The sequence below is a fragment of the Elgaria multicarinata genome, chromosome 7, assembly GCF_023053635.1.
Source record: "Elgaria multicarinata webbii isolate HBS135686 ecotype San Diego chromosome 7, rElgMul1.1.pri, whole genome shotgun sequence".
Classification (NCBI taxonomy): domain Eukaryota; kingdom Metazoa; phylum Chordata; class Lepidosauria; order Squamata; family Anguidae; genus Elgaria; species Elgaria multicarinata.
In genome coordinates this window covers 13335368-13359405 of record NC_086177.1, presented here as the reverse complement: position 1 = coordinate 13359405, position 24038 = coordinate 13335368, and the positions used below count along the sequence as shown (strand labels likewise).

The 24038-nt window shown below is 40.7% G+C and overlaps 1 protein-coding gene across 1 annotated transcript in view; it reads left to right on the top strand.

Annotated features, from left to right (window-relative positions):
* The window catches only part of GALNT12 (polypeptide N-acetylgalactosaminyltransferase 12), a 37975-nt gene extending 21537 nt beyond the window's left edge, over nucleotides 1-16438 (top strand). Inside the window, exons 5-10 of the mRNA XM_063130218.1 lie at nucleotides 3132-3249; nucleotides 4822-4998; nucleotides 6116-6247; nucleotides 13299-13412; nucleotides 14760-14915; nucleotides 16194-16438. Coding sequence (XP_062986288.1) covers nucleotides 3132-3249; nucleotides 4822-4998; nucleotides 6116-6247; nucleotides 13299-13412; nucleotides 14760-14915; nucleotides 16194-16331 — 835 coding nt within the window. The 3' untranslated portion in view covers nucleotides 16332-16438. The remainder of the gene's footprint in view (nucleotides 1-3131; nucleotides 3250-4821; nucleotides 4999-6115; nucleotides 6248-13298; nucleotides 13413-14759; nucleotides 14916-16193) is intronic.
* The last annotated feature ends 7600 nt before the right edge of the window (nucleotides 16439-24038 follow it).

The window sequence follows — 24038 nt, the reverse complement described above, 5'->3', positions numbered from 1 at the left end:
ATCCAAAGCTCCAATTAAAATATGAAATTAAAACTTAAAACTATCTGCCAAAAACCAGTGACACAATGAATAGCCAAATTAGGGACCTCAGGAAATAATGGAACTTACTCGCAAGTAATTGGATTGCAGCTTTACATCCCATCTATTTTAATGGGAATCCTTAGGTGCACGTACATTTTTCAAAATACTTCCATTGTCTCAAGAAGTAGAAGGCTATGGGCTGAAGATAATAGAACGCACTGTGTCTTCCAGTTCCTTTCACTCTAAAACAAAACAAAACACCAATTACTCACCTCCAAATTGTAGCCTTTAACCCCAATATTTTTAAGACCAATGTTTTAGTTTTGTTTTTCATTTTGAACCTCTTCTAAAATAAGGAAAAGCTATATTTTTCCTCATGGGATTCATTTTTGACAATGTAAACTGAATGCAGGTATTTCTGTTGATGTTTTCCCAAAGAACTGAATATTGTAGTATTGCAATGAAGACAGCTCAAACTGTTATCCTTTTAAAGTATGAAATAATGTGGATTTATTAGTTCAGTAATAATCACAGAGCTAAAAAGTTTTAATCGTCGGTAACAGGCTGCAGTTCTATGGTCTCTTAGAGAGCATCCTGGGACCATAGGATTCTGTCCTCCGAGGAGACCTGAGCTTTGATGCGCCCTCCTAGTCCTGCAGAAACAGCCCTTACCTCCCCAATGTTGGAGCTCCAACATCAGTAGAGGCAAAAAGAAAGTGGATTGGGGAGCATTCCTTGGGCTCCATCCAGAACAGCAGACTAACTATACCAGCCCTGGAGCTGGCGTAGTTCCTTTCCCTCCCATAGACATCTTTGGGAGGGCAACAACATGAGGGAGGGGAAAATACCATTCCTCTTTAGATTTTTTTGGAGGCTCCTTTGGAGCTCCCTGTTCTAACAGTAGGATTGGTCTGTTAGTCAACTGCATGCATGGAGGCAGAGTATGATAACCATTTTTGACCAAAGCTTGCCTTTCGTATATCAATATCCTCCTTGTTTTTAGATAAGCTATGATTAATTATTGAGATGTTCTTTTCTGGTCCATAGAGGTTAAAAAAAAAGATGTAGACTCATAGAATAGTAGAGTTGGAAGGGGCCTATAAGGCCATTGAGTCCAACCCCCTGCTCAATGCAGGAATCCTGCATATACCCTTAATATTATGTCAATAAGATGTGGAGCCACAGGATGATGCTTAATTGGTAGAGAGAAATGGTGTGATACCTAATGCTGGAATTACTGTAAGAACATAAGAACAGCTCTGCTTGATCAAACAAAGAGCTCCATCACACCAGCGATTTATTGCACTCTCACCATCCCTGGTATGTTTTTGAAGTGTGGTACTCACATGATGTCGTCTTTGTCCTGCGCTCATCTCACCTTTTCCCCTCTGGTTTTCATCTTATTTTGGAGTGGGGAAAGTCCATGTCCCCCGCCTCCATGCACAATAAAGTTGTTCCTCCGTCCCATGTATTGTTGTCCTTGCACTATATATGTGTGTGTTTGTTTGTGTGTGTGTGTGTGTTGGGTACCTGCTTTTGTTTCCTAGTTGGCCATGTCTATACACACACACACATGGGTAGCTAGGAAGGAAATGGTGGTACCCACCATCTGTGAGAAATACATCAGTGCAGATCTACGCCTATCTTGTAAGATTGCCTTTCTGGGAGGGAAGGTGAAGGTGGGAGTTGTGGGGAGGAATGCCTGACGAGGGCTGTAATCTTTGCAAACAAACTGGCAATTTCCTAAGACCTCCCGCCTTCTTGGGAGACAATAATGAGGTCTGCTAAGTAATCCACAAAGCTTTATTCAAGCAATAAACATTTATTTATTTATTTATTGCATTTCTATACCGCCCAATAGCTGAAGCTCTCTGGGCGGTTTACAAAATTAAGACAATTCATAGTATAAAACAACAGTATAAAACCATAATATAAAATACAATATAAAAGCACAACCAAGATAAAAACAGCAGCAATGCAAAAATACAAATTTAAAATACAAATTTAAAACAGCAAAGTTAAAATTAATTTATAGACTGTTAAAATACTAGGAGAATAGACCTGGCATCTAAAAGAATATAATGTAGGTGCCAAGTGAACCTCCTTAGGGAGCTTATTCCACAGCCGGGGTGCCACAGCAGAGAAGGCCCTCCTCCTGGTAGCCACCTGCCTCACTTCCTTTGGCAGGGGCTCGCGGAGAAGAACCTCTGAGATGACCTTAGGGTCTGGGCAGGTACACCTGAAGAGAGTCTAATCTCTAGATACTTTCCTCTAGGCAAAACTATGCAAACTAAGTGAGACAATTGTACTTTTAAGAAGAATGGAAAACCCTTTCCCCAAACGCGTTAACTTCAGAGAGACTGGTTGTGATGCAGCTTCTGATGAGACGCCAGCCGGGCCGACTTCCTTTCACCTTCCTTTAGCTCCGCCCATTTTAGTCTGTGGCGTACTCTAGAATTGGCTTACCTCCACTTGCCCTCCCCCTCGGAAGAATACTGGCTTCCCACTGACTGTGTGTTGTTTACCCTTGAGGAGATAAGCTCTGGAGATGATTCATTCCCAGCTGGTGAAGAGCCAGTGAGAGCGGCCTCCCCCGCTAGTATAATCTGGCATGTTTCTGGCGAAGACTCCTCTACTTCAGAGTCCAATTCTGATTCATCAGCTGAAACACCTTTCCCCAACCCAAGGGGAGCAGAACATGACAATATCACGCAAAATAAGCTGTAGCTTCAAGTTAGGATTCTGCTCTTTGGGGGTTTAAACTACAGAGTGGGGAGGAGAAGACACGGGTAACTGTCCTCCATTTTCTTCAGTGGACAGATGCAAAGCATTCATTTCTTTTTGTCCTATTTTAGTACTCCTTTGACACCCAACAGTCCATGTCCCCCTAGCCAGTTTCCTGGTTCTGATGTATGTGAATAATATTTTATTTGCAGTCTTGATGTTATTAGCAATATGCTCCTCAAAATTCTTTTTGAATCCCTTGTCTGCTTGTATTTCCTTTGTGCAAGTTTGTGTTTCTTTTAGTTCTTCTCATTTGGACAAGACTTCTAGTTTCTGAGGGAAGCCTTCTTTTCTCTAATAACTTCACCCCTCTTTTCCTCTGATAGGTCTCCAACTATGGCTGGTGGACTCTTTGCTGTCAGCAAGAATTACTTTAGCTATCTTGGTTCTTATGATACGGGAATGGAAGTCTGGGGAGGGGAAAACCTTGAATTTTCATTTCGGGTAAGTAATTATTGGAAGTATTACCTAAAAACAATCCCCCTCCACCCCTGCCTCATTTGGTTTAGTATGGAGGAAATGTCTTGCAAAGTAAATATGTAAGATATATTGTAATCTAAGGTGTGAATAAAACAGTTTCTTGCAAAGATGATGATGAGTACAAAGTTTCAATCATTTCAGCTTCCTCTTCTATCCAGATCATAGCAGTCATAACACCACATTTTAATAGTCTACTATATGGACTGGTGATCTGCAAGCCTGGCTCTTGATGATTCTACTGAATTTTAATTGGTGTAAAAATATTCCCCACAGTTCGCCTGATAAAGAAAATGCAAACTTTTACTGGACTGGGGTCTTTGGGGTTTGTGTGCAATGTAATACCCCCCTTAAGTACATGTGATACATTCTGTACTTCTCTGTAGTGCCACATTTTATTATAAAGCTTGGCTATATGCAAAGGGTTTAGGTTGAATGGCAAAAACAATTTTATCCCCCAGACTACTGTTGGGAGAACAGAGTGGCCCCTGAGAATACAAATGTATTTCCTGATTAAGCAAGATTCCCGATTGCACAAAGGCTTCTAATCACGTTGAACTGAATGCAGGTAGAAACCCCTTGTAGACCTCCCTGCTTAACATGGTCTTTCAAGGAACCCACATGCCTGGGGACATTGGGCACTGTTTTAGTGTGCAGGTGAATGCTAGTTTAGTCCTTTGGTCTTATGGAACTTGCAATATGGAGTGCTTTAGAAGATGAATTTACATCTCTAGTTATTTCAAAGAAAAGTAGAATGTACTGTAATTGTCTAATTTAATATCACAACTTTAATTTCATACTCTTTGATCTTTATATAGTATCTAATTGGAGGCATCTAATGCACAAATGAGCTAATAATTATTTAATGGTGTGAAATGCCCTGGCAGCTTCCTCGATCCTCATATCTGAAGTGTCCTCCACAGCCACCTGCTAACTTGTATACAAAATACATGCCTCTAAAGTGACTGATTGCATTCTTTGTAAAAGTGGAAATGATTCTGGCTGTTTGCGCTGTCCTTTCCTTTAGTTGAAGCATAGTTCATACTGGTCTGGAAAGAGGTAAAAACTGCGGAATAGCTGTGGAAACTTAGTATTAAGAGGAGTACACTTAAAAGTTGACATGTTCAAAATTCATAAAGAAGAGATCAAAGAGTAGGAATTATCAGTGTAATATACTACTAATAATAATCATGCTAAACCATACTTCCCCAACATCATGGTCTCCAGATGTTTTGGACTACAATTCTGAGCATTCCTGAGCATTGGCCAAGTTGCCTGTGGCTGATGGGAGTTGAAGCCCCCCCCCCAAAAAAATCTGTAGATGCTTCAACAAAGCAACGCCAGCCAAAATGGATAACTGGGAAATGGGAAGAGATTTTGTGGGGGAAGTTGGGCAGGGCAAGGGGTGTGTGCTCAACTTTCCAAATTTCAGAGCTCTTAATAGTTTCTTGAACCACAGGAGCTTAAGTGAATTCAGAGGACACAGTATAAGTTTGTGTATAATAGATACTATTTATTTGTGTGTGTTGTTTTATTTAGATTTGGCAGTGTGGAGGAAGTCTTGAGATCCATCCTTGTTCTCATGTAGGACACATATTCCCGAAGCAAGCTCCCTACTCAAGAGCAAAGGCTTTGGCTAACTCTGTCCGTGCTGCAGAAGTGTGGATGGATTCATACAAAGAGCTGTATTACCACAGAAATCCACATGCACGCATGGTAAGCTTTCTATTAAGTGTGCAAGCATAAAAGACAGATCCCTGCCCTGGGATGCTTACAGACTACATTTTTACTGCAGGGGAAGACAAGGGTCGGTAAGGCTATCAAGGGACAACAGGACAACATTATAGGCAGGACTGTGTATATGCTGCAGGTTTGCAGGGCTGTAGAAAACCTGCTTCCTAATAACCTTAGATTTCATTTTCAAAAGGACAGCAATTTTCTATCCCTTAAGGTTATAAAGGTTTGCTTGAATGTATGAGAGCAAAATCTGCTGAAAATCTGGAAGCCAGAGGGATGGCTGAATAAGCTTTTCAGGGTTGAAGCTTCAGTGCCTCTTGCCACTCACCATGATTAGCAAAATCAGAATGAATTATATAGAATGGCACACATTGGTAGAATAAATAAGAGGGAATATGCAGTTTTCCTTACTTTCTGTGTAAGAATATGTCTATATAACACATTACTCAAAGATCTACCAGACTGATTTTGCTCTTTTTTAAAAAAAACAAACACCAAAAAACCTGAAGCTTCAGCAATGTAGACGAGTAGGCTTTCAGAAGGTTTCTATTGGTGCCAGTGGAGACATTTTTCAAGCCTAACTGCAGTGCAGCAGAGCTGAAAGCAGGAGAAATCTGTTACCTTCTATCTCTGCAGAGTGATTTTGGTCTGGGGCTGGGCAGAAGGGTCCAGAGAAGAGGTGATGGAGGCGGAGGACAAACTGACCAGGTGGATGGGGACTCCTCATTGTTCCCATCAGGCCTGTGGGCTGGACAGTCCCCATGCTTGCTATATATAAATGAAAGGAAATAATTTGATGCAGAATTACAGTTATTGCCAACCAATATGGTTTCGTGGGGGCGGATATAATACACACACAAAATACTTAAGCAAATGAATTCCCATCAGATAGCCTCCAAACTTGGGGAATCTCCTTAAATACATGGCTGGTGGGCTGTTTCCAGCTTGGTAGGGCACAAATCATACAAACCTGATATACTCAAAGCAAATTTCATATTATTAGGGTCCCATTTTTCTCTCTGGAAAGTTTATGTTGCAGCTTTTCTTCTGTTCAAATTTTTATTTTTATTTAAATAAAAAATGGGTTTTATTTTAGGAGCCTTATGGAGATGTGACAGAAAGAAGGCTGCTTCGAGAGAAACTGAAATGCAAGGATTTCAAATGGTACTTGGAGAATATTTACCCAGAACTCCATGTCCCAGAGGATAGGCCTGGTTTCTTTGGGATGGTAAGCAAAATGCTTCTTCAGAAGGTGGTTTCAACAAGTCCCAAGCTTTCTCTCTCTTTTTCAGGAGTGGTAGGCAAAGCAGAAATCAGCTCTAAATTAATATAACAAACAGAACTAAATGGTGCAGTTGGGTAGGTGAGGGAATAAAAATGTTGTCATTTATCTCAAGTAGAGTAAACTTGTGGTTGGCCAGGTTTGTGACCCAGAGAGGGATAAGGACACCCGTCATCATGGAGTTTGGCCTCCCATAGATACTAAACTGTTTAACCTTTTGATTTTTCCACAGATGGTTCAAACATTTAGGCAGATTGGATAGTTGCCTAGATGGCACAACTGAATGGTTGTCCACCATGTGAGAAGCAACATGCAAAGCTTGTTGCTCTACCATGGGAGACCACCATGGGTCACTGCCCCATCTACTGCTATCCTGGTCAATAGAAAGGCTGGCCTGGGTCAGCTGAAAACAGCAGCATCCAAGAATGATATCACTGCTAAGCACTGTGTTTGCCAGCCTGCAGGGGAAGAGGGGGTAGCACAGTCAAGGCTGAGGAGGCTCTTGAAAGAGCCGCGTGATCCTCAAGAAGAGGGGTGGAAAGAAGAGGAGAAATGGGGACATAAGCAATGAGAGGAGGAAAGAGGAAGAGGTGAGAGTGAAAGGCAGGCCAGAGTGAGGAATACTTGAAAGATAGAAGGACAAAGTCATTGTTGTGTCTTAACATAGGAATTGTGACAAGGTTAGTCTAGCACCCACTATCAAGGATTTTGTGGTGATGCATCAAAGGTTGGACACCACTCTGCAGTCCACAGAACACTGAGATAGGCACTCAGGCCCACATGGATAGGAGGAATTTAACCACTAACCTGAGGAGGAACAGACATGTGATAGTGGCTGGAGAGCCTCTACTGAGAGGGACGGACGCAGCTGTGTGCAAAATGGACATGTCATCTTGGCAGGTGTTTTGCCTTCCTGGAGCATGGTTTTAAGACTTGATGGAAAGGCTATCAAGACTTATCAAACCAACTGACTATTATCTTCTCCTGCTGATCCTTATGGAAACAAATGATACAACCATAAGGAATATCAAAACACTATGACGATTCTGGGTAGAAAGTAAAGGATTTAGTGGCACAAGTGCTGTTTTCATCAGTCATTCCTGTTTAAAGTCAGGGCATTGGTAGGGAAAGAAGGATACTGAAAGTGAACAGATGGCTACACAAATGGTGTCATCAGAAAAGGTTTGGTTTCATGGACCATAGCCTATGAAGGACCCCTTGAGTATGATGGTGTGCACCTCACAGATACTGAAAAGAATGTTTTTGGCAGAAACCCCAGAAATCTAATCAAGTGGGGGTGGGTTAAATTCACTCTGAGAAGTGGGGGGTGGCAAAACTCCAGAGCTAACTACTGAGGCAAGTATTACAGACACAAACACAAAGGAGGAGACAAGACAGTAGAGGTAGATCCCAATAATTGGCAGGTAAATACAGCAGGAAAACCAGGGAGGTGGAACACCCTGGATTCCATTGTCTATATACTAACACATGGGAGCATGGGAAACAAAGAGGACGAACTTGAAACCCCAATACAATCTGATAGTTATCACTGAGGCTAAATTAGATGACTGACAACAAAGGTCCGCATAGGTAAAGCAATGGTATTCCCCGTAGTAACCTATGGCTGCGAGAGCTGGACCATAAGGAAAGCTGAGCGAAGGAAGTTAAATGCTTTTGAACTGTGGTGTTGGAGGAAAATTCTGAGAGTGCCTTGGACTGCAAGAAGATCAAACCAGTCCATACTCCAGGAAATAAAGCCAGACTGCTCACTTGAGGGAATGGTATTAAAGGCAAAACTGAAGTACTTTGGCCACATAATGAGAAGACAGGATACTCTGGAGAAGAGGCTGATGCTAGGGAAAGTGGAAGGCAAAAGGAAGAGGGGCCGACCAAGGGCAAGATGGATGGATGATATTCTGGAGGTGACAGACTTGACCTTGGGGGAGCTAGGGGTGGCGACAGCCGACAGAAAGCTCTGGTGTGGGCTGGTCCATGAAGTCACAAAGAGTCAGAAGCGACTGAACGAATAAACAACAACAACAACCTTATTTAAAAGGAATAAACCCAATAGAAAGGGATGCCAAATGGAAGTCTGTAGGCCATGGCACAGACAATTCTCATGAAGATCGTAATAGTCTGGGAGGTTGATATAGTGGAAAATGTTCCTTGGGGTATCTTGGTCCTGAGTTCCATAGGAGTTCTGTGGACATAGTATGTTTTGATTTCAGCAAAACATTAAACAAGGTTTCCTATGATGTCCTTATTCACAAGATGGTAAAATGTGAGTTAGACAATCCTACAGTTAAGTGGATCTACAGCTGGTTGAGCAACCATACTCAATGAGTGTTAACTAATGGCTTCTCGTGGAGGGAAGTATCAAGTGGGGTGCTGCAGTGCTCTGTCTAAGGCTATGTGCTGCTCAATATTTTTATAAATGATTTGGATGAGGGCATAGAGAGGTTTCTTATCAAACTTGTAGCTGACACAAAGCTAGGAGACCAAACCAACACCATAGAAGACAGAATCAAAAAGGATCTAGACTGGAACACTGGGCCAAGTCAAACAAGATGAGATCCAGCAGAGTTCAATGTAAAGTATTGCATTTAGGTACAAAAAAACAAAGACACAAATAGAGGATGGGGGAGACCTGGCTTGGCAGCAGTACATGTGAAAAGAACCTAGGTGTCTTAGTGGATCACAAGCTGAATATGAGCCAGCAGTGTGATGTGGCAGCTAAGAAAGCTAATGCAATCTTATGCTGCATTAAGAGAAACATGTTTTCCAGACCATAGGAACTAATAGTTCTGTTCTATTTTGCGTTAGTCAGGCTGTATTTGGAGTATTGTGTCCAGTTTTGGGCACCCAATTTAAGAAAGACATTGGCCAGATCTACACCAAGCAGGATATTCCACCCCGGTTGTGGAATGAGCTCCCCAGAGAGGTCCACCTGGCGCCTACACTGTACTCCTTTCGTCACCAGCTAAAGACCTTTTTATTCTCTCAGTATTTTAACACTTAATTTTAACTTAAATTTAAATCTTACTGTTTTAACTCTGTATTTTAATCATATCAATTTTGCTGCGTGGTTTTATCCTGGTTGTGCTTTTTATATTGTATTTTGTATTTGTGCTTTTAACCTGTTGGTTGTTTTATTATGGTTTTAATTTTTGTGAACCACCCAGATCGCTTTGGCTATTGGGCGGTATAAAAATGTAATAAATTAATAAATAAATAAATATGGGCATGTCTAGACGAGGGGGGTGGTGGGATATGATCTCGCAATTTTATGATAGTGAGATTGTCCCCCTCATCTACACGCACGCGTGATGGCCCAGGAGGAAGAGGACCTCGCGCCCCCCATTTTGTGGTGGTTTTTTAAATAAAAAATGGGCGCAGGAGCACTCCTACGCAAAAAGTAAGCTTATTTTTTAAAAAACAACAACCCTCCTGCTCCCCCCACCCCACCGCCGATGGGCACAGAGCTCCTGAGGAGCCCCGTGCCTGGGTCCTGGCTCCTCGCGGTTACTTTCAAGGAGTCAGAACAAAAATGGGATGGGTGCCCACACATCCCGTGGTCTTGGGACGAGCCCGAGACCGCAGGAAAAACGAATTAAACTGTAGGGCCATATCCCAGGGCATGGGGGGGAACATCCCTCCCTGCCCCTGGGATCCCCTGTGCGTCATGTGGACACACAGGGATGATCAAGGGACGATCCCCAGGATATCACCCCATCCAGACATGCCCTATGAAAGTGGTATGAAAGTGATATATATGAGGCAGGAGCCACACCAAGCAGGATATGGTACTATGAAAGTGGTATAGGGTATGTGTCAATGGGCCCCAACAGTTGTCAATGCATTTCAATACCGCTATAAAGCAGTAGTGTGGCTCCTGCCTCTTGTATACCGCTTTCATACAGCTTGCATAGTGCTATATCCTGCTTGATGTAAATCTGGCCATCAACAAACGAGCGTACACAGAGAAGAACAACGAGAATTGTGAAGGGTCTGGAAACCAAGTCCTATGAAGAACGCTTGAAAGATCTGGATATGTTTACCCTGGGAGAAGAGAAAATTAAGGAGAGACATGATAGCCATCTTCAAATATCTGAAAAGCTGTCATGCAGAAAATGGAACAGACTTGTTCTCTGTTGCTCTGGAGGGCAGGAATACAACCAACGGGTGAAAATTTCAAGGAAGCAGATTTCGGCTAAACTTTAGGAAAAAACTTCCTAATAATGAAAACTGTTCAGTAGTGGAAGAGATTGCCTCGGGAGGTGATGGGTTGCTAGAGGTATTTAAGCAGTGGCTGGATGGCCACCTGCCAGGGATGCTGTAGTTGAGCTATAGAGAGCATCGGCTATGGGGCAGTATATAAATGCAATAAATAAATATAAATAAATAAATAGTTGCAAACTGCAGAGCAGAGCCTGCATTTGGCAGGGGGTTAGACTTGATGATTTATGAGTTCCCTTCCAACTCTGTTTTTATGGAGGAAAGAGGGCAGAAAAATAGAAAGACAGTAAGGAGATGGATGGCAGGAGAAGGGAGAATGTGCAGAAGGAGGGAAGGGAACATGACAGAGTGAGGTTGGGAAATGGGAGAATCAAGAGACATGGTAGCAGACCTTGGTAGGAGAAATTTGAGGATCGGGAAATCCTAAACTTGCTATTTTGTTAGAGAGTGGTTTTAATGCCACATCATGGTGCTAATACTGCCTTGCTGGAGACCAAAGAGACAAGGAAAGTCTGGCTAGAACTCCAGTGATCAGTTCGCTCAGCTAAGCCTGCCAAAGCCAGCCTGGTGACTTCTACCGAATTTAAAACCGTGCCTGAGAGTGAATAGCCAAGGGAGTTCAAAGAAACATGAGCATGAGATAGTTGAGATGGAACTTCAAACAATCTCCCCCAGCTTACCTTTTGGTTGGCCAACTATGCTTTCCACTTACCTTTATCCCCAGATTGGGCAGAGAAGGTCAAACCCCCAAATGTCTGTACCGACATGAGAAGCTGTGAGGCTATTGGCTATTCTCAATAGAAGTTGTCTTAGAGCTCCTCTGAACAAGCTGTTTATAGCAGGTTCATGACTGGCCACTCAGGAAAGTTTCCTGGTCAGTTTCTAGTGCCTGTGTCCTAATTTCTGTGAAAACGGAAAAAGTAGTAACAAACAGATCCCCTTTCCCTTTCAGCGTGTAAAGAAGAAGTATGTCATAAGAAGCATAAGAATGAGGCAGACCAGCGCCAATCTTGTGGCTGTATAAATGAAACGCATAGAACTCCTGTTTAAAGGGGGGAAAGGTGAAGTGGGAGGAAAGTGTGTGTAAAGGGAGAATGCTGTGATTGTTTGTTTTTAAAAAAAACAGTGTCTGATGGAGTTGTATGTAACTATTACATGCTGAACATAAGAAGGGCTGTCCTGGGTCTGACCAGGGGCCTATGTACTCCAGCATCCTAACAGTGACCAGCCGGATGCTTCCCACAAGCATTGTTATCTCTGAGGCAGCTGTACTTTGCTGTACACTGAAGCCCATTGTTCTGCCTAGGCAAGGTAATCTCCTCTCCATGAACATAGGCCACAGCTAGACCTAAGGTTTCTCCTGGGATCATCCAGGCTTCGCCCCTGCCTGAGCACTGGATCCCCTGTGTGTCACCTAGATGAACAGGTTTGACCCCTGGACGATCCAGGGATAAACCTTAGGTCTAGCTATGGCCTAAGTCTCACTTACAAAGGGCCATTTCCCATTTTTTGGTTCATGCATATGGATTATTTGCCACAGGAAAGGAGCCATGCTTTTTCCTGGGAATTACCCCTTCACATGTGTGCCTATATGTGTGATGCATGCATAGGGGGACGGGGGAAAGCATAGACCACAACGTGTGAACAGTACCTGCAAATTCCCCCGAAATACTGCACAAATCTAATTTAGGAGTACACCAAATAACTGCCTAACAAATGTTTTTCTCTTTCCCCCCCTGTTGCTGTTTGCCAAGAGGATCCCTATCCAGTTTTGTTAGGGCTGCCTTCCCTCTAGCGGAAAGCATCTTGCCCTGCCATGCTTGCTTTACATTATCTTTTCTCTTTTCTGCTGGTTTTATCAGTTCTTGGCAGATCCTTGCTTTGTGAAATTCTGTGCTCGTAATGCTGCTGTGAATTTCCTTGAGGGGAAAATTATTCTTGCTTTTATGTCGCTCTGGGGCCTGACATTTTGAGTTCAATACAAATAAAAGGATCAGATCATATTACAATAGTTTTCACTGGGAACTAGTGTTTGCAACACATATTGCTTCCCAGCAAAGTAGTACATAAGTCCTGGATGTCCTGCCAATTAACATGACATAACAGGATATTATCATACTATATCCTTGTCCAAGGAAACTTGGAACTAGCATCAATAGTAAAGCATACCATAAAAATACATAATAAAGTTAATTATACCATAATAATAATTTACTGCTTCAAAAAGCAGTAAAATTGCAACAACAATTTTCTTAAGCTATTTAAATCTTCTTAAAGTGCCTAATACAAAATTATTATATCGTAAAAGTAGTCCATACATCAGCTGAAGGTATTTTGACCATTGGTCTTCTACAGCAAATGGAAGTACAATTATAGGGCACACTTAGGAATCCTTCCTGGCGTAAATAATAATCAGCCTGTTTTAAAAAGCTCCACTGTAGATCCTTCACTCTTGAAGAGAGCTTCATCTAATTTCCATAGTGTGCATGTATGGCCACATAATAATCTGTTGCCAACTCAGTCTGATTAAAAAACAAACAACAACAACGAAATAAAACTGGAGAGAAATATAACAGTATTCTGTATGTTCAGTTCTGCTCAGCCAAAGTGATAGTGCCTTGTTTAAGTGTTCCTAGTGCTGCATCTGTTGAGATACTGAATTATAAGTTACTAAATTTATATATATTTTTAAAGTGCAGTGACTGATGGGCTGTTTGGACTGTGGGCTGTTATCTTTCAATGGCCTTCTGTTGTCTTTTAGGTGAAGAACAGAGGGATGGCAGATTATTGCTTTGATTACAATCCTCTCAGTGAGCATGAAATAACAGGACACACAGTCATATTATATCCATGTCACGGCATGGGACAAAATCAGGTAAGATCTCATTTTCATCCAGGGTAAAAACACTTAAGAAACTGTTGGCATTTTTCATGTTCCTCACTTTTTGTCTTTTCCCATGCTTTCCACTGCTAGTTACTCTGTGAGCTGAATCCATTCACTTTCTAACCCTCCTGACTTAACTCCCACTCCATTCTCCCTCCTGCCTCTAAATTATGGAGCATCATCTCCAGAGATGTTTGGCACTTATCTTCCTATCTTAGATGCCATGTAAAAATTGTTTTATTTTCTTGAGCATTTGGTGAGTAAAAGTATTATTGTTTTGTCATTTGTTTCCTGTTTTGAACATAATAGGATTTACTTGTGAGTAAACGTGCATTGGATTGCTATGCAAGCCTTCCAGTTACACTAACCACTTGCACCTGACTGGCCCCTTGATTAGTCCACTTTCCACCCAGTTACCTGTCGTTTTCTTTTCCCTGTAAATGAGTTATTTTATGTATGTTTGCTTCTTTCCACTTGTTATCTTGTTGGCATCATTATCTGTGTTGGCATCATTTAGTGCCTGGTAAATGAATTACCTCAAATAAGCCATAACAGAGCAACCATCCAGTAAGTTCTGATGAAATGTTAACTCTTCACAGAATTTATCTTCACAGTTAGTGCTGCTGATTATCTATCAATTTAATTCCTGGTCTGAAGGACTAAAAACTTGTTTTTTACATTTATGCTTTATACCAGTGGTTCCCAAAGTGGGCGGTACTGCCCCCTTGGGGGTGGTGGGATTGCATAGGGGGGCGTTAAGAGGCAAGGGGGCAGCAGAGGGGCGCTCGAGGTGGTCTTTTCCGAGAAGCGCCTCTCCAGAAGATCTTAAAACCCAGGGACATATTTATGGGAGAAGGTAGCTTGGTCCCAAGCCTTATGGGGGAAGAATCCACACATGTATTAATACCGTTTAAGAAGAGTCCTTTTAACGGTAAATTGAAATGTTTCAAAAGCACCAAAACGCTAATGAAGAGACATACCCTGCTTGGTGTGCCCTGCCATGTTGGCTGCAAAATAGAGGCATTCGCTCTCTTTTCCCTCCTTCCCTCGGCAAGCCTGCGACGGGTGCTTCGGATTTTGAATAAATATTCAATTAATTGTTACTCTTTTGAATTTTATTGTTATTATCTTCCTTAGTGGGTTGTTGAAAACGGTTATTCTGAATAATGATTTTTATAGTGTTGGGTAGGGGACACTGGGCATGAGTTTGTGGAACCAAGGGGGCGGTTACCTGAAAAAGTTTGGAACCACTGATTTATACTCTAATATGCTCTTGGACTGAATGTTGCACATGCATAGTTGAAGTTTAGAAGAGAAACGTGTTTTTTTGGTTTACAGTTCTTTGAATATACCTCCCACAATGAAATACGTTACAATGCACGGCATCCTGAAATTTGTGCAGCCGTTGATCCAGGAACTGATTATGTGACAATGTACTTTTGTCGAGACAATATCCAGGACATACCAGAAAATCAGAAATTTATTCTTAGAGAGGTAAGGATGCTAACAGTTGCTATACAATGCAAACAAAAAGACTGAATTGCAATGTGGATGGGATAGCAGCTCAGCCCCTGAGAAGAGCTTCAAATTAAATTGCTTTATTTATTTATTTATTTATTTATTTATTGAATTTCTGTACTGTCCAATAGCTGAAGCTCTCTGGGCGGTTCACAAAATAATGTCAGGATGGCAGTTCCATTTGAGCTCACTGCTTCTCAGAGCACATTATTCAGTGGCAAGCACCTTCGAATCTCCTTTTTCCACCTTATTCTCGCTCCACTCATTGATATTGCTGCAAAAGTGTCTCTGTTTAATAAGAAGGTTGGTTTTAGTATGGCATCAGAGCTAGAGCCCCCAAAACTATAGGTAGGATCTAATTGTAACCCGATGCTAGCACTAATGATATTGTGCTGGTGTACACCAATGCTTGCCTAATGTGACTACCACTTGCTAGGGCAATGGGGAAAGGTGCCAGTTTTTCAGTTTTTGAATGCACCTAGCAGACGCTAGTTACATTGCACAAGTGCTGGTTTACGCAAATGCAACATAATTAGCACCAGCACACACATTCTCATCTGTACACTGTTTATGTGGATACAGCCCATTGTCAGCAGTTTACATTTCCTCATGAAAACCCATCTGACATAACCAATTAACATTGTAATAAGCAGAGGAAGAACAGGACACACTCTCAAATTTTAAATTTAATCTCAAATTAAAAGAATTTTAAGATTTCTCATAGTTCCGTAGCTATATGGTTAATTGTTGCTTCCTTACCAAGTAGACTGACTCCGTTATGTTGTGATAATCTTTATTAATTTTTATCAGAACTTTGATAGGGTTTATATCTGAATTCTAAGTTCAGTGATGAATATGGATGAAATAGTTTTGCTAGAACTCTGTTCCAGTTCATTCCTACCCATTTTTGCCACTGACCAGAAAAAGGCAAATTTTAGAGTTTGGTGGGTTTTAACAACAGCAGCTCCAGTTAATAATGCCTTTATTGATGTTCACTTGGTAGAGGCTGAGAAATTTACTTAAGCCTGATTGCAATTGCCAAATCTTCAGATTCTAAATTTGAACAAATAAATTATTCAGATGGAATTCTGCTTCTCCGTTCCTTTCCCATGTCTCTTAGAATTTAAAATGAAGGATTTTTTAGTATATATTTAATATACATACAACTGGACTCTCAAATTGAACTCTGTCTCTGCTATAAATGATTATTTTGTTTTTGCCACAATGATAATGTATTCTGTATCATCTTTGTAGGATGAAACTTTAGTTCATCTGCAGACACAGAAGTGCCTACAAGCTGAATCTAATGCCTACAATGGCAATCCAGCACCTTTATTACGACCATGTTCCAATTCAGAATACCAGAAATGGTTTATCAAAGAAAGGAGTTGATAGAAATCCCATTTTGTAGCTGATCAAGATAGTCTTTGGAACTGAAGCAAGAAAATCTCCAACAATTTTTTTATATGCAAAAGATCTATATTTCTTCTCCACCTTTTTCTTCTTTTTTGGAATACCAGGAAGCATTGATGTCTATATTTAATGGTTACAGACTTCTCTGCAGAGGAAATATGTACCCTATGGCAGCTATATGACTATTCCAGAAATTTATTCTCATTTTTTCCCCAGAAGGCCATGTATTTTTATAATCCTGTTAGGCATGGTAATGCAATACGAGTGGTTGCACTAATACTGACAATTTAAATATTTATTTTTTTACTAAAACTTTCTGATTTGGTGCCTTTCTAAGAGGTATTAAAATAAAAATACAAGAGAGGCCAACATTTGCTGTGAAATGTGTGACTACAATACAGAATCCATGTTGATTTCTTTTTGGTATGTATAGAGAACAGTACATTTGCACAAACACTAAGGAAGCATATAAATAGTACACACTGGAAATTGGTATGGATATAGGTTGTCATACTACCATAAAATAGCAAATAACCATGCTGTATCAAGTTATATTAGAATAAAGTATATAATCATTTAAGGTTTTTTAATTAGACTTTAAAATAAAGCAATAATTGTAATCTTTATTTTAGTAGGAATGTTGAACTAGATGTATTGGGGACCTACTAGTTTTGGCATGCAGAGACATGATTGCTGGAAAAAAGAATTTGCACAAGCAGCCTTACTAAGGAGGAAAGTACATGTTAAACAGCATCCAAGTGTAACAAAACCCAGAGAGCCTGTATACATTCAGGGGGGCGGGGGAGTAAATTGTATCAGGAAAGTACTTCATCCTTTTCCTGCTACTCGTGTTCCTGCAAAAATTCCCCTCCTAAAATGCTTTTACCTCCCACCCCCCAGACAGTTTTCTGGGTTTATGTCGACCTCAAAAACATGAGTCTGGAATGCTCTGGGTACAAAAGTAGCTGTCAGGTGGGGTGGAGTGTTTCAGGTGAAAAACAGCTGGCAGCAGAAGGGTGGAGCACTTTCCTGCCCTCCTGTCAATTCTCCATTGCAAATCACCCTCTCCTGAAGATCCTCTGCAATGGAGAAGGGACATGGGGGCTTCGTTCTATATGGCTGTGGTGTTATGGGTAATTTATCTCCAATAGTTAAGAGAATAAAAGATTTCTTTCAGTTTTCAAGCAATTACTTTAAAATAATTAAAACTATAGGATATTGGTTTTAAAAGAACCGTTCAAACTTAACTACCTCTAACACAAACCGGGGATCAAACTCAACATATTCTTAATACAACATGCCTTTTTAATATGAGAATTTTCAGGAAGAAAAACAAGATGGGTATTGTCCCTAGTGTCAGCATGTAATTGTTGACTTTAATGAGGCAAAAATAACATGCATGTATGCCAGCATACTAACATGAGGATTAGTATAAAGGAGCAGGCAGCTGATAGTGTATTGACAAAATTATGTGGCCAGTTTTCATCCTTGGTTCTCTAGTATGGGAAACACTTAGATCTGGTTCACACATAACACTAACCCATGGTTTATTTCACCCATGGTTTGTTGCCCCACCCAGGTTTTGTCTGGCAGACAACTGAACAACCTTTACTTTGTTTTTTCAATCGCTGTGTTGTTTGTTTACTTTCTAGTTTACCTGTTCCCTCCCTCTATCCCAAATGCTTTTGTGGAACTAGCATGTAAAGCACTTCTTTTTTTTAACCACTCTTGCCTGCTACCTCTGAAGTCTGGCAAAAGAACCTATGAACAATCCCCGGTTGGGGTTCACACTTAATAACAGCTCATGGTTTAAACAACCCAGAGTTCACAAAACAACAACAAACCATGGGTTCTCTTTTTGGGTTGTTTGTCGTTAACAAACCATGGTTTATTCGTATGGGTGGGCTTGCACATAACGGCAACCCAGAATTCAACAACCCAAGTTTTAAATAAACCATAGGTTAACATGTGTGAATCAGGTCACTAACTTTTCAGTGCTTGGCACTTTCACACAAATGGATTTTTCCATGATTTGGGCCATTCATTTACTGCAGAGGTGGGTGGAAGTTAGATTGGGATCTACTGGTAGATCTCTGGGTGATTTGCCTTAGATCAGAAAAGATTTCTGACTTCCAATTGTTTGACAATAGCGGAACCAAAATGACTCCGCCTCCCCCTCAATTATACTACTAAGATTAAGAAAAATTGGGGTAACCAGGAGTGGATTATTGTGTGAAAGGACTGAGCTCCACTCAGCAAAGGCTCAGAATTCTTTGATTTTATGTGTACATCTTTTATCCTAGGCTCCAAGTGGTGGATTTTGGGGTTCTAGTAAAAAGACTGCCTTAGCTAGACCAGCCTTTATCCTGGGGCAAACCCCGGGATCGTCTCTGTGCATCCAGATGACGCACAGGGATCCCGGGATCAGGGAGGGATCATCCCTCCCTGGCCCCGGGATAAAGCCCTACACTTTGGGCCCGCTTTTTCTGCCCGGTACCATGGAAAGTGTGGCCCATTGTTGCAGCTTGAGCCAGCTCTGCGCGATTACTGCACGGGGCATAGCACTCCATCGGGGGTAGGATGGGGGGAGCGGGGAAATCGTTTTTTAAAAAAAACAACCAGTCGCTCAAGCGCTCCTGAGCTCCTGTCTCTTTAAATATAAAATAAAAAATGGCGGGTGCAACGCCTCTCTTCCGGAGGTTGCCATGTCTGACGTGTAAATGAGGGCGAGATCTCGCGTTAATCGCAACGCGAGATCACCCCTCCTCCATCCAGGATTATCCAGTAGGTCTAGCTAAGGCCTAAGATCCTGCAAGCCTGAACTTTGCCCACAACTGATGTACTGCATTTGTGTTTTTGACCCTTTCACTAAGGGTATAAACACAACCACTGACTTGATAACCCCACTCATCTGCATGAAAGAAAAGTGTGATTTGGTGTAAAGAATACTGCACAACATTGCACTTTCCCCCTTCCTCCCTAGTACCATTTCCTACACTTTTGGTTATGTGTTTAAGCACAACTGTCATGAAGCTTCCTTATGTGGAAGTAGTTTTCACTTCAGTGGAACTTGCATTTAAATGGCATGTGTGTAGGATTGTAGCTTAAAGTTAATTGGAAACCATTGTAAAATATTTAATCAGCCTTATATCATCTCTAAAGCAGCATAAATGTCTGCCTTCTCCGTTTGCACAGATCAAGCACTGTCATTTCACACCTTTTTGTACTGTAGTTGGGGCTGGACAACTTAGTGTCACAGGGTAGCCTGGAGCAATGTTAGTATGTTGTTTGTTACCAGATTGTTCCTGGCTGAACAGAAGCATAATGTTTCTCTTGCAAATTTTGGTGTAGATATAGGGCTAGAAATATAACATGGTGTTTGCCATGAAACATGGTTGGCAAATCAGAAATACCCTCAGAAATGCACACCCTTTCCCCCACCCCCCACAGCCTCTACCTTCCTGGAGCTAATTTCTCCCTTTTCCTTCTACCCTAGTTAAGCAGCTCAGGTAACTCTAATTAAGGCTAGCCAAGATTTTCCTTAAATCGGGACCTGAAACCATGGTGAAAATTAGGCCTCAGGTCATGTGTTTAGGGCAGGGGTGGGCAAATTCTAGAGGTCCGGGAGCCATTTCTTTCATGGGTCACATTCCATGAGATACCTGGGGCGGGACGAGCCCAAATTGCCAATTTGCTGTCAAAATTCAGCAGCAAACCATTCCATAGTCCTGTAGAGTGCTACAGGGGTTAAATTTAGTTTGTTTCCAAGCTGAAGCTTACCCCTTTGGCACTCCAGAGTTATTTCAGGGTACCCAAAGTGCCCAATTTAGGTTAGAAACAAGCTAACTTTGGCTGTTTGAGCACTCCATAGTTATGCATGGCATTTCTTTTAACAGGTTTTTAAAGTAGTATGGGACAGTAGGGGTAGCAGGGAGTTCATACAGTCCACGGTTTAGGGAGACCATGTATAGCTTTAACAATAGTTAATGTTGATGTTAACAGGCTGCTCTACTGCACTATTCTGGTAAGGGAGATCAGAGACTTGAGACTAGCTCTCAATTTATTAGCAAGTAGCCAGCATTAATTTTCACCAGCCCTTAGTCTTTCTTGGACAGTTTAGAATGGAGGAAGGGGTAGACATTTTAAGCTCAATTTGAAAACTACATGGGTAACATGGAATGCATAGAATAAATGATTAGCACCTGAAGCAATGAGAATTGCTTCAGATGCCATCCTGAGAAGACCTGAGGATGGGGTGTGTTCATAAAATCTGGGTTCACTGATGGCAATATTCTTTCTGTGTCAAGAATTTGTCAAGTTTGTTCAGATCTGGCAAAATTTTGACTCTCAGAGTGATCAATTGATATATCAACAGGATTACTATGAAACTGAAGAATATTTCAAAACTGCTGCTTCCTAAGTGCCTTAAAACATATGCCTTCTTACTCTGATATTATTGGGAAGTTTTTTCACCTTGTCCTTTGTAATTGTAATTCTTGTTATCATGTAACTGCTAAAACAATGGAAAAGCATTATTAGTATTGTTTCTTAATTTTATAAAAGTATGCTTTCTGCTTTGCAATGGTTAGAGATGTATGTTTTTCCGGGACTGCAGACAATAATTTACATGGGAGGTTTTGTAAGAATCTTAGATTAATGTAATTGATACAAAAGCCAATAAAATATTTGTTGATTTATAGTTCAAAATTTCCTTTTAACCTTTTTAAAAAGCTAATCTCTTAAGGGCCTTATTTGCCAGAGCTAGGTTGCTGGAAGTAAAATGAGAAATGTTATCTTACCTGCCAGTTTCCTTTCCTGATAATGCATCTCTGTTCTCTCTTTGCAAGTTTTACATTCCTGTTGAATCCAATACTGGAGTAAATTACACTACTTACCACTTAAAGTACCAGCTTTTTTTATTCCATTCTATTTGCATTTAGATAACTACAGGATTTTGACCCATGAAATTTTAGGAATTTCTAATGACAAACATGGTAAGTCATTACAGTGAATTTGGAAAGGGTAAATGGACATTTATGTAACCTTTAAAATGTTTTATTCACAGAATAACAACTTTGTTACAGCAGACATCCACTTGGACAAAACCATAAGCCAAAACTAGGATGTCAGTAGCAGTAACAGTGCAATAGAAACAAAACTGAACATTATTTCTAAATAATTTGTTCCCTCCTTCCCCAACTACTTAAAGAAGCAGTTAGGCAGGTGGCTACTAGAGAAAGGGCCTTTTCATGTGGTTGAAACCTCAAGTTCATCCTAAGGAAAAGCTGCCTGGCACCTTTACCACTGTCTTTTTGATGCCAGGCAAAGTCTTTCCCATGTACTTGTGCTCTTGGGGGTGCATGTATCATTTGATGTGTAAATTCTTTGAATTCTGTTGTGACTGCTGCTTTCCCCCCTATTCCTGCATTGTTTATTATGTATATTCTTTGTATCTTTGACTTGTTTCAACTGTTTTTATTACTTCTGGTAACTTGCTAACTGCCTTGGACGCTAGAAACATCAAGCAGCTTCTTTTTTTAATTACTATAAAAATATATATTCTTTAATGGCAAGTGGAGTACATGTGAAGGGAATGCCTGTAACCTGCAGGGACCCCTTTTGTTCACTTTGCATATACATGCAGTGGCCACTACTTATCTCTACAAGAGTCTTTACAATCCACTCAGTCTTAATGGTAGTTGAAATGGCTTTGCTCCAAAGAAGTTTTCATCCCCCTAGTGCGACACTTTTATTTGTCTCCTTAGAAGTAAATGGCAGAAAGTAAAGTGCATTCAGAAGCCATTATGAGTTAGGGTTAAACCTAGTCCTGATGACTCCATTGTCTGGGGCAGCTGGGAGATCTTGTATTCCTTCAACTTACTTAATCTATATGTCATGTTTTATCCCATGCAATAGAAAGGGAGCCATTGATGATTGAACCAGCCCTTCTGCTTAGTCCCACCCATTTAACTCTGTCTGCTCCCTGCTTCCACTTTCTTGTGTGCTGCTACAATTATTTCAGTACTGCCCGTCAGCATAGCTTCCAAGGCAGTTCTGGGCATCACTGCCTCTTGAATAAAATGCCTGTCATTATGATGAGGGAAGGGAGAATCTGTATCAGCATAAAGGTCTCAGTGGAGCACAAAATGTGTCTGTGCTTTCTGCGCACAGACATGTCAAGAGCAGTGGATACATTTTACTGCCACCATGATCATATTGCCAAGTCTCTGCTTTTGGTAACCATTCCCTTACATGGGAGAAAGTAAATGCTTATACAAGGAGCCTATATTGGGAGGATTAGAACTTACCCTAATCACCTTGGGCGGGGATATGGAAGAAGATGGGCTCTTCCCCCAATACTACTGCAAATTGTACTTTATTTTGTCCCATGAACTCTGAGTAAGTCATTACTATCCAAGCTTCCTATATCTTCTCTCTAAGGGGGAAAAATACAAGCCAAAGAACAGACAATAGAAACCAAATGAACAATGAGTGCAAAATATTTGTTTACTTTCATATACTTACCAATAAAGAAAAAATGTAAACAGTGTATACTGTCTTGAAATTTGTTTCAAAAAATTATAAAACTTGTTAATTTTCTCTCATATTAGGTATTGTATAAAGGATTTTTAAATGTTTTTATATAATGTGTGAGTATTGATATTATGGCTACACACCAGAAGAACTAGTCAGACAACAAAGCACTATTTCATTTCCAGTATGCAATAAACATAATTTTAGCATCTGTTAATAATTTGATCACCTTTCCAATATCAGTCTGATTGCCACACCCCTTTTAAATAGTTCAAAAGCACTCATTACGCAGTTGTGTGAAATGTTAAATCTTGAAATTTACCTAATGTAATGTAGAGTAGAGCACACATACTTTTTATGTTACTAACTTTCCAAAAAGTATGTAAGCAGTGTGTTTTACTCCAGTTTCGAAAATTGTTGTGGGCTAATCCATATACTTCAAATTACATGGAGTCAGATACCATTGGTGTAGGCTTTTAAATATATTCTTTTAAATACATTACAATTAATTTGATCTTTATCATTGCCAATTCGTTCAGAAAAAAACCAGTCTTGAGTATCTCTTCTGTTGATCTTGATGACTCGATAGTCTACCTAGTTAACTATCTAAAAGAATTTAATGGCTTGTGTCATGAGTTTCTTTATGCTCTTGGGAAAGTGTGTGGAGTTCTGCTCATAGCATGCTCCCATCAGCAGAAGTGGTAAGGCATCTTTTCCATTCCACTTTTTCCATTTGCAACCTCTTGTGCTCCCCGAAAATCTGCACTAGCTTGTGGGGAGAGGCACTTGGGATATTGGGGGAGGACTTCAGGTCATGGAGTGGGGAATTGGTGAAAGTCACCTCCATACTTCCTCTAGCAAGAGCCTCCAGTAGATTGCAAGCCCTTCCATTTGCAGAAGGAAACTCAGGATCCAAGCCAATCTATTTACTAGCTGGAGAGAATAATATTGTTTTTATTGTCTTCTGATAGTACCAACTTTCCTACTAATTTGAAAATATTGAAATAACCTGTATGTAGAAAGAAGGGCTCTAGTTCAGTGGAAGAATACATGCGTTGCAAGCAGAAGGTTCTAAGTCCAATCCACCTCCAGAAAAAGAGAGAGGTCACTTAACCAGAATAAAAGAATCAAAAGATGCCAATGATACATGAA